The following is a 12,162-nucleotide window of genomic DNA, read 5'->3' as shown; positions in this document are numbered from 1 at the left end:
GTGGCTCCTATTTCTACTAGAAGACTTTTACTTTTAGTACTAAATCCAGCAACTATCAAGACAACACACACTCTTAGGGACCATTCACACAGGGGTGCGTTTTCCAAAAGCATCGTTAGCCAACTATGGTTGCAAGTTGAGTCTGTATTTCCCCAAAACTATCGTTCCAACGAACATTCGCAAACATCATCGCAAAGTTGTGTGTTTGGAACGACAGCTCTCGACCTGTGGTAAGAAGCAGAGTTTCTTGTTTGCATGACATGTGGACTCAATAAATCCTTATCTTGAGACAAATAAGCAAGCTGACATTCAGTACAATCTGTATCTTTTATTTAGAAAACATACAAATGTTGTTTACGTCTTTTAGTTTGACAAGAGATTTAAAGTATCGTTTTTGAAGAGTGCACACGTGTAAATGTGCTCTAGTGCGTAAGAACGAGCCTATGATTGAATCTGGAAATAAATATATTTATAGCAATTTATTTAATGTCTAGTATTAATTAGATCTCAAACGATTCATTAAAAGAAGCCATTACTCCACCAAGTTCATTACATTATTAACCAACTTGGTTGAACGACCAATTTGCGACAATATGGTTTTGGGAAACAGTCGTGGCTAGCTAGTTGAATTCAACAATACATTGTACTATGGTAGTTAAGCAGCGAGTTGTGGCATGACGTGTTCTTGCGCTCAATAAAGCAAAGTGAAGTGTTTTTGAGGTGTGTCTTCTTTAAAACACACATTTTTTGTACGAACACCCATGTATACTGTTGTGTGGAGCTAGATGCTGCTCTCAAATCAGATATGAACCAGGCACTCAGTGTAGACCAATATCCTAAAGGGAAGGAGCAATGATGTATGTGATATGTCTCCACATATTGCAGACTCCTATTATAAGACAATAGTCCATCAGACTGTGTAAGAAGCGGCAGAACTTCAGCCAGGAACGGTCCTCCTCAATACCATCTGCTCATGAAAGCACAGGCTCTTTTTTGTCCTGAGCTAATCCCTGTTTTACAGACCTGACAGATGCTCAAATCCCTTGACCCAGGGTCCAGGGCTGAACCCTGTCTTGTTGGATCCCTCTTCTAATGTCTTCTACAGAGGTCCTTCAGGCTAAGACAAGCTCTAACCCAATACCCTACTTGTTACATACATGATGGATGCCTCTTGATGTACCCAAGCACATCTGTGAAGGACATTGTCTTGTTTGTCAACATCCTGACCTGTAAACCGACACTGACATTGTCAATGAAAGTTGCAAATTAGCGTTAGAAAGACATACGCAATGGTGATAAATAGCTTTAAAGGGTGAGGACGTTTCCTGATGGCAGGAATACACACCAAAACACAGACCAAAACCAAAGGAGGAAACCACCTAATCTCGAGAGATAGATGGGGATGTGATATGTGGTTTTAACATGACGGCTGGTGAAGACTGGTTTCAAGATGTAGTCCATGTTGTCTTAAAAGCAATCGTGAGCATAATATGCAGCTGGTCATATAGATGAGGGTTGGTTGGTGGCTCCAGAAGGAAGTTGCTTTGGAGAACGTGGAAGGTGGAACGTGCATTGGTTTTTACACTGGTCATTACATCCAGACTTTGGACGTGTGTAAGGGAAGCTTGTCACCATCAAATCAGCACCATAACGGATCATTTGTAAAGCCTCGGCTGACTCGTTTGGAGAGCGGTCTCATGTTTAATGAACATCTTACATGTGCATTCCCCCTGAAGCTGAGCTAATTAACCTTATTATTCAAAGGGCAGCATACATTTTCCCTCGCCAATCTCTTCGTTTATCTAATTAATCTACGGGAGGTTTTTTTTTCTTGATCCAACAATTATTCCCTCAAGAGATTGCATTAACAAGAAGGCGAATTAGAAACTGGATTGTTGCACAATCAGGACACACACACAGGAACACAGCAATTGGCATCTCTCTGAAGGCAGTGTCTTATTAAGTTATGTTTTGCCATTTCACGTTTCTCTGTGGGGCTGCCCCAATTGCCAGACGCATTACCTATTCCAAAGGGAGCCATTCTCCATCCAGAAAACCCTTATTTCATTAGCCCAGAAAGGCCTGTAATGAGAATAGAGCTTTGTTTCACGTGCCTGGGCTTCTCTCTGCTTCCTGCTAGTGACAGCTGGATCTCACGGTTATGTGAGCCTGATATTTTACGTCTTTTCCGAAACTCCCTAAATAATTCCTACACAACATGCCAGAGCAACTGAAACTGTGCCGATGAGCTAACTTTTATGTCTAACTCGGTGTCTCATGTGGGGAAATCTTTTTGCTGACATCATGCAAAGCCTATTTCGTACGTCACGTAGTCCTGATTTTAAAAATACATCCATCAGGCAACAAAATATAATGCACAGCATACGCATTACGTTCTCTACTTAGTTATAAGTGCCACTATAGGGGGCATGAGCGTAAAGTTTCCACTTCTACAGAAAGTTAATTTTTCTGTCAAGTCAAATATTGCTGCCTGTACCTGTGGCTGTATAAAGAATATATATATATATTTGGGTTACAACAACACTAATACACTGCAGTTTTTCAAAATTGTGAATAAAACAAAGATTTTTTTGGAGTACGTTCTACAAGAAAATACAATTTGAGTCCCTTTACATACAAATGGCATGTTTAATTCAATGTGTTACTTGCCAATTCTTTGTAATAATTGTGAAAATTTTGTGAAAATTGTTTCAAACACTATTATTTTTTCTCCCACTGTAACAGTTTTAACATGGAAATCAGGAGTGGGTCATTCAGAAGTATTACTAACTTGATTATCATGAAATCTAATTTGGATGCATTACACTCTAAAAAATGCTGGGGGTTTTTAACCCAATTTTGGGTCAAATATGGACAAACCCAGCCATTGGGTTACATTTTTTAATTGCATTTTTGATCCAAAGTTTGGGTTTGTCCATATTTGACCCAAAATTGGGTTAAAACAACCTAGCATTTTTTAGATTGTAGGATCCAAAACTGATTATACATAATACAATTGGTAATGGACAGATGGGTTGCTTCAGAACAGCATGTATTACAAAATATTGTGTCAGTGAAGAGATTTGTATTGCATGTTTACATTGTTTTTTTTTATTCAGTTCAGCATGTGGCGCACTGTAAACCGCTTTCAGCTCTGAAACTCATTTGCAGTTTAGTCCCTGTTTCTGAACTGCTTATGAGTGCAGAATACTGTATCCTGTTAATATGTGCACTGGAATGAATTACACGTCACGTACAGTACACACATGCTGCAGACACCCGTGTGAAACGGGCCTTAATCTATGGAGAGATTTTCACTTATTGCAAATTTAACCACATTATTTAAAGTATGCCACTGCCTGATCACACTTTAAATTGTAGTGTCCATGTTGTAATTACACTCATAAGAAATTATCTGTGCGTTTTATTGCTTTTTCTGCACATACTATGTGGCAATTGTGTGGAATGGCTGCATCCCATTCATTGCTGTTGATGTAAAAGGTTCTGCGTCTTTTCGAGTGGTACATTCAGGTAAAAGTCAACCATCTTGACTTATTTGAAGAAAACCAGAAAATAAAATTAATTTGTAACAAGGATAAATTATTTTTTATTTATACCATGTTTCTGTCTGAATGCTTGATTCTGATTGGCTGGAAGATGTGCATTAAAACCCCTTATATTGGCACAGCCATTACATATCTAAAACAGTAATATCCTATACTAAACCTTAACTAATCTTAACAAACTATATCATTTGAAAGCTTACAATCTCTAGTTTACATATTTGGTGACTGATTTTCAAAATAAATTACAGAGGAGCCGTAATTTATCAATTTGCAACAATAATATGTTCATACTCCTAAGGCGTGTTCAGACCTTTATTTTGAAATAGTGATGAACATAAAAAATCATGAAAGAATGGAAGAAACCTCAGTTTGTTTTCATGCCAAGAGTTCAAAAGATAGTATCCATTCAAATCTTTTAGAAAAAAAGGTCTGAAAATGTTTTAAATATAAAGAAAATAATAATAGATTCAGCATTTGTGATGTGGCAGCGAGCTATAATGCACATACGGGATCTTTTGTGTTTCTTAGAGGTTGAATTCATTTCAAAATCTGCCAAACTTTTGCCAAACCATCCTATACTTCTGAATAGGATGTCTACTTCATAAATTGTATGAAAATTGAAAAAATAATGGTTCAGATCACTCAAACAACACATGGAAATGGAGGTGCCCTTATATGGGCAGTAATGTCAACTAGTGGAGAAGTGTGGTACTGCGCCCAAACTAAATCTCACTGAACGCTTATTTTTGGAGATATCAACCTAAAATTTGAAACACAACTTTTTCTTTTTTTTGTGCATTTTTAGAGTCCTCCAGGTTTTAAAAATAGATATTTTATATAAAATATGAATAATTAAATTTTTAACATTGTACATTTTCATAAACTCAAACTTCTATAACTTTTTTTCTGTTTAACTTTCTTAATTTATTTCACTTCTACAAAAATCTGCCAAATGTCTTCTTAAAAACAAGAACCAATCTTACATCTATATTCCAAAGCCTTTCTGAATTACAACCATTTAAGTTCGGGATGTGCATTCTCATGTCTATTAAAAAAGGGGGGTGCCGCTTAAGGGGTTAAAGCGCAGGTAGTTCCAGTCAGTTTAATCACTGTTCTATATTAATGCCTGCTTTCATTGAAGCACACATACGTCACTCACACAGAGATTGGAGATCCTATGATCGAGGTTATTGTAATAAGTTATAGTAATGTGTAATACTTTTAGCATTCACATTGCAATGCAATATTTTTTTCATATGATGTTAATTAGTAGTATTTCTTTTGGCTAAACTACTGAATTGGGCTTCCAGCGAAGCAGTGTTTGTTACCTCACACTGCAGGATTGTAGGGCGGCAATCATAACTGCTCTGCTATCTGCAACCTGGATCAGCTTTATCTAAAGCAGACCCACGTGTTTGTCCGCTCTCTGACTGACAGCTTGTCACTCCTCCTTTGTGGCGATACTGAGCGCGCTCCGATAGCATCTCTCCCATTCAGCTCAGCACCTCTTTGATCCGCGGAGGGGCGTGGCTTAACCGGCTCCACCCACCTCAGGTCTCTGCGGTTCAAGATGGTGGAGATAGAGGCACAAAAACCCTGTGTGTTTGGTTTTACATTTCTGGAGAGGAAGACCGGTAATCTGAAGACACATGAAGTCTTGATTTGGAAATCCTGTTTTATATTTTAAATTCCTTGTGGACACATTATTCCAGACTTTATGTGGTCAGGGATCAGGCAGCATATATCTAGACCCTCTTTGGACCAAATCACATATATTCGCATTCATAAAGATTAAAGCCTACTGTTTGCATAAATATCTGATTGAAATATCAATATGCAGCTTGTTCTTGGGCTAAAAAAGGTATTTGCAATCAAAAATGTGGAACAAATTTTTACAAAAGTTATTCAGCCTTAAGGTGCGATATTTATACCCTCAAAGTAAGTCATCAAATGTGTTTTATTTTGCTGGTTCTGTGCACAATACACGTTCTGCACTGAATACCACAACATATTGGAGCCCTTAATATTATGCAGATTCCGAAGTTCTGTGCCAAGTTTCCCGTTCCAAACCCGGGAATTATGCCTGGCATCAAAACATTCTCAACCCAAAAAGGCAGAAGATTCCAGTTTGTTTTCCAAGCTTTGATGCCAGTGGTGCAGAACGTTAAGAGTGATCGTGATGCCATAATGTGCCTTGATCACCAATTAGAGAGCTGGCACTCTTCCTCAGACGGAGATCTGTGGCGTTCTGTTAAAACCAACTGACTTGAACAATGACGTAACTGACTGTGTTACTAAAAAATACGCCAGAAAGAATCATGCCACTGCCACTGCAACGTCATGGTCTTTGTTTATGAGTCTTACTTTTGAGAACGAATTCTAGCATCCAAGCAACTGAATTACGAACTGGTGTCATTTCACCAAAAAATAAAAATAAAATCAGGCCACAATGAAATTCGTTTGCAAGTTTGTTTTAGAAGTTCAAAACCACTTGCCAAAACTCCAGCTGTTTAAACACCGCCTTTTTTTAACATGGAAATCTTCTCCAGTTCAAGCGTGTTTATGCCAACACTGGCTTAGATGTAAGGGTATTATGCAGATATTATGCAGTAGTAGTATGATGGAACGAGTCACTAGCCGCGTTTCCATTACAGATTTGCATAAAACTTTCTGCGATACGCGATAAGAAAATCATGGCACGGACACTGGTAGGTTTATTTATATCTCCGCCACCGCATTAGCCATTGTTTTTAATGGAAGGAGACATAGGAGTGTTATCCAACATTAATGGTGAGTAAAGCCTGTTATACTTGTAAGCAGCATAAATGAGGTGTTGATCAATTGTGGCATGTCTTTGTTGTTTAGAATCCAGTATTCCCATAATACTTTATGAGTTTAACAAAGAACTCTGTCTGATCCTCTAGTTCAAACTTACCGCGCCTTCTTTAAAGAATGATCGACTTTTACGAACGCCAGGTGACTGTAAATGCGCAAAAACTGTTTCCATTGGAGTTTTGCAAAATATTCCTTTTTCGGATTGCCTGAAGAACCACATACAAGTTTTTTTTTTTTTTTTTTTTTTGATATATGGACGTTTTTGCGAACCTGCCGTGTTTCCGTTGGGCATATTTTCAATTCGCAATTTAAATTTGCGCAATTTGAAGAGTAATGGAAACGGCTAGTGCCGCCCGTCCACTTATTGTCGTCAGCAATGGTGTCTTGTTAACAGCACCATGTCTGCGTCAAAGTGCTTTAAAATTGTAATATCTTGATATCTTTGGTCACATGGCAGAGTAGTTACTTCCTGGAGGATGTAGAATTGACTCTTTGATGCTCTTATAACATGTTGCTGTTGTATTATATATCAGTGTGAAGTAAAATATGTATCTTATTTTCTTCCTAATAATTATGTATCTGTTTGTTTGTAAGCAGATGTGTTTGGATGTCTATCAGTGAGTTGTTTTCTGAAAGTCTGCTGTTTGTTTGTCCTTTGTCTTCAGGTGAGCGGCCGTATCAGTGCCCATACTGTGACAAGGCCTTCAGCAAGAACGACGGCCTTAAAATGCACATACGAACACACACTCGGGTAAGACTACACACATACATGCACACATTTACTTACAAATGTACATCCACCTCTCCATTTCTCTCGCACTGATTTGTCCATTGCCTTTGCATTTCTCGGCTTGGGCATGTATGTGAAATATCTTCTTATAAAAAAAAAAATCATGCAATTTGAGTTGTGAAGCACTTTGTCTCACGATCTGGTGTTCTCAGTGTCTCGAATCGAATCAGTTCGGGTCACTTATAATGTGCATTTGAAAATGTGCCAACCATCTTCCCAAATTCATTTAGAGAATCATTTAATTTGTTTAAAACCAAAAGAGAAGCGCTAAGGTCCAACTGTGGTTTTCCTCCAAAATAAAAGCGCTATTTTTTTTACTTTTGAAAGCAAAGAAATTAACATAGCCATAAATATTAGTATTGTAAATATACTGTTGTTCTGTAAAATAAAATGATAATTATCATTATTATTATTAGTAGTAGTAGTAGTAGTATTAGTATTATTATATTTAAAAAATATATAATTTTTACAGTATTTTATTGTTTTTTACAGTAGCCTAAATAATAATATTATTATTATTTATTTATTTTTTCAGACACATACAAATGGTCAATATTACAAGGAAAACACACATAAAAACAATACATTTATCTCCTGTATAGGCTCATAAGCCTATACAAATTAATAATACAGTACAGGGTTTTATGAGGGATCTGCAGGGGGTTTGTGTGTTGATGAAAAACTAATAATTGATTATACCAAATGTAAAATTTAAATAAATAAACTTGGCTGCATGATATTCACAATATAGTGTGATTATCAAATAAAAGGCAATTTAAATAAATACTGATATAGTCGGATGCGCAGCGTTTCAGATTTAATTACTATAATTATCAAATATATTGTGGCGAGCAGGACCTCGTCCTGCTCGCCACATATATATATTTTATTTTACAATACATTTTTTAATTTACAACAGTAATAATTTGAGATAAAACATACTACTACTACTAAGGGGTTTAGCTGACAAAAGAGTTTGGGAACCCCTGCTATTTCAATAGCAACATATCTTTATTGATTTGTTTAATAAGTATATTTTAATACACTAAATAATAATAATTCATGGATTACTTAAAAAATATTTTGTGAATGTGGCCTGAAACGCTACTGTGGTAAGTACACACAAAGACGAAGATTCAAGTAGACAGTCTTTATTATCTTCTAAAATACTGAGGAGAAACACAGGAGGTCAAAGAGGGTTAGCGCTAACCACATAAATCATAAACGAAAACCCATGAGGGATTGGACATAACAGGGAGTACAAGGCGAACATAATGAGAGACAGGTGCAAATCATAAGTAACCATATAAATACAGTAAATAAGGACATAATCAGTAACCAGGGAAACCAAAACTAAACAGAACAGGGAAGCAGGTACTAAAGAAAAACAAACAATAGCAAAGAAAGAGTCCATAACGTGGCACTTTATACTAAGAATATATACTAAACAAAACGATATACACTAAGATCGTATATGATATTATACTAGGGAACTAAAGTGAATTTATCTCTATATCCTTGTGTTAAAATGTCAAAAGTTGTGTGTTTTCCAAGTGTGTCTGTACAGTGGATATTTTTAACGTTCACAGCAGCGGATCATTAGGAAACATCTCTTCTCCACAGAACAAAACACAAGCAATACACTTACTTCAACATCTGCCTAAAAAGGCTACTACATAAACACCTGATCTGTGTGTGTGTGTGTGTGTGTGTGTGTGCGTGTGCGTTTCCAGACATGTGCATGACATAAAAGCAGCAACAGACACATGATTAAGACCACATTACACCACTTATTTAACAGATGTGAAATATTTACATCCCTGTTATTACTGTACAAGCCAAATACTGATGATCCAAAATATGGATGAGGGGTGATCAATAGACAGTTCTGAAATTTCTCACCCCTTCACATATTATAGCACAACTTTGGCACATCTACGTGAAGAAAAAGTGGCAAAATTGTCAGTATGTGAGTTCTTCAATGTGAATTGAAAGAGTTCATTGGTCAGTGACAGCCTCTGAAACTATGTATTTTATCGCAGAGGTTGTAATATCATCAACTTTGATTTGAGTCGGTATGGCTGTTAACAGACACGTTTGCACACCAACTCGATTTTCAAATTATTATGTAAATGAACCTATCAATGATTGGGTGGAGAAAATGTCATAGTGGAAGCTAAGAAACGCTTTGAACAGAATCTGCTATATAGCTAAATAGTTTTTGGAAAGCTGATCTCTGATGATGGATGGCATGGGTGGTGTTTATGACATCATTTCCTGAAAGAAGTGTATCGCTTCTCCCATCTTTCCCCCAGTCGTTTCGAATAGCAGTGTCTCTCAGATGTATAACACAGACAGAGTGGCAACATCAGTGTTAATCCAGGAAAACCTAAGAAAGCAGAACAGATGCAGCACATCATTAGAGCGCTTTGCCAAATATGGGCCGCGATCCTGTAGTTCTGCAGCATAACATATGAGCTGTGGACTGACACAGCACAGAAACACAGCCATTAGGACATCGCATGAAAACAAAGCAATCGTGATGCGGTAATGAGAACAAGCAGTGACGGAGCTGTGCTAATCCTCTTACGTGACAGGTATTTCTTTCCGTTTCGGTCCGTATGACACATATACTTTTTTTCCCATTTTCCTATGGGGTTTTATAATGGGGTTTTTCAATTTATGAGTAAAACAAAGCCTGTGGTTACAAACTTAACGATACTATATGATTTCGTACTTGTCGATTTTGTCCTACAACGTAAACTGCACACACTCCAAATCTGGTTACTTGTTAAAACATACGTTTTTTTTAAATAAACATAATAGCTTCAAAATTCACATTAATGCTGTAGAGCAAACTGTGTCTTCAAGTTATGTTTGTTACAATTAGAAGTTACAATTGGAAAAATGATTCTTCCGGGTTTTGACGTCACTCTAGAGCGATGCACCTCGTGTACCCAAAAGTCATTGTCAGTCTTTTCTTGGCAAACGTGTGTTTCTATGCAAATGAGGTTCATTATATGCATGTTTTCAGCAGCCTTTTTCTTGTATGGATAAAAAAAAAGTTTGGTCACACTTTAGTTTAGGGTCTAATTCTCAATATTAACTATGACTTTTGCCTCAAACTCCTAATTACTGCTTATTAATAGTTTGTAAGGTAGTTGTTAACTTTAGGTATTGAGTGGATTAAGGGATGTTTCAATATGCTCATGCTTGCAGAATATGTCATTAATATGTGCTTTATAAGTATTAATAAACAATATATTCTAGTTATATGCGTGCTGTGTTACCAAATGTCTGAATCATTCCCCATCCCCTATATAGTCCACTCTGTGCCATTCACTGTGTAGAAAATAGTAATTGTGTGAACAAGTGACCAATTTCGACCACATCTATTTATAATGTAAGGGGCGGGGCTTCAGATTCTAGAGAGTATTTGATTGGACAGAAAATCTTATGAGAAGCTGAGTGATGTCATCAAAACCATTGATCCATATTGAACGGAAGTGAGAGACTGTAAGTTTTGTGTATATATTCCAAATGCAAATGTTGTCATTGTTTTGGAGCGTACTAGCTTATAGATAACCTTAAAGCTTCCGATACTAGTATTAGTGGAGCGGCTAAGTGCTTATGTTTGGCAGAATCGTTCAGTTTATGATACAAGCGTGAAAATTGGCATGAGCAGTCTCCACGGGTCACTTGACAAGAAAATTGTCCGAGCCACTTGAAATTTCAAGATGGCGGCCATTTTTCAAGATGTCCGACACCTTAGTGGAGCAATTAGGCTTAAAGGAGAACTCCGGGCAATTGTTAAGTTAATCTTGATTGCTATACCTTTGTGAGTACTGTCTATAGAAAAAAAAACCGAACCGGATTGGTGCTTGCAACACGGAGCTGCGACCGCTAATGCCCAGAGCTCACTCAGCTAAACCGGCAGTTATGGGGCATATTCATAAAGAGTGTTTTTGTGCCTCTTAACAGACACAAAATGCAATTAAAATGTCTGTCCAACATGAACAGGGTCCTTACATGACAACAAGATGCGTTTAGCAACTTATCCATTGTTTAAATTCACCTTTTAGACGGCTAGCTGTAGTCTCGCGCTGAAGTCCCGTGGGAACTCCTGTTGTAGCCGGGAAAAGGTCAATAGAAGCGTGCAGGAGGAGGAGCGTCGTGTGTGTGAAGAGTGATGATCGGAGTTGCTCACAAATGAAGAAGAAATGGTTCGTGACGTAACTATGGAGAATATAGAAGATTTTGAACACATGGAAGAGGCTTTTGAGTTTGATGGTCATCCTTATTTATTAGAACCCGAGTATACAGACGAAGAACTAGCCTCACATTCTTCACACACACAACCGGCTACAATGCGAGTTCCCACGGGACTTCAGCGCGAGACTACAGCTAGCCGTCTAAAAGGTGAATTTAAACAATGGCTAAGTTGCTAAACGCATCTTGTTGTCATCTAAGGACCTTTAAAAGCCTAACATATTCATACTAAAAGCCAAAAAAACTTCAATTTTGTTTTCATAGGGACTTTAAAGTGAGCATATGCAGTTAGCGATATTTTGGTCTCGTTTTCAGCATAAAACATTTGGATTTGTTTCGGTTTATTGCAGGGCTGCACGATTAATCACAATAAAACCGAACGCGATTTGGCAAAGGCTGCGATTATTTTATGCACTGCTTCTCAGTGCAGTGCGGCTGACCGGTAGTAAATACTGCTCCCTTTGAACACCAGAGGGCGCTCTCACGCAGACACGATAAACATGCCCCGCCGCAGAAGTACAATAACACACATCATTCCACGACATCCCTGTCGCTGTAGCATTTAAATGCTTTGATTGATTAAACATGAACACACGACTGCCTTATTCTGTGTAAGAAGCCACATCATCTCACAAATCATGCTCATCTGTCGTTATGTGTGAGTTTGGAGTAAATGCATGTTTTTAAATGTTGTCTTGTGTT

General features: G+C 37.5%; 1 protein-coding gene across 1 annotated transcript in view; it reads left to right on the top strand.

Annotated features, from left to right (window-relative positions):
- The window catches only part of prdm5 (PR domain containing 5), an 86,119-nt gene that overhangs the window by 61,679 nt on the left and 12,278 nt on the right, over nt 1-12,162 (top strand). Inside the window, 1 exon segment of the mRNA XM_079589066.1 lies at nt 7,067-7,152. Coding sequence (XP_079445192.1) covers nt 7,067-7,152 — 86 coding nt within the window.

Source organism: Phoxinus phoxinus, assembly GCF_949152265.1.
Source record: "Phoxinus phoxinus genome assembly, chromosome: 18".
Classification (NCBI taxonomy): Eukaryota; Metazoa; Chordata; class Actinopteri; order Cypriniformes; family Leuciscidae; genus Phoxinus; species Phoxinus phoxinus.
This window is presented reverse-complemented; position numbering and strand designations above follow the sequence as displayed.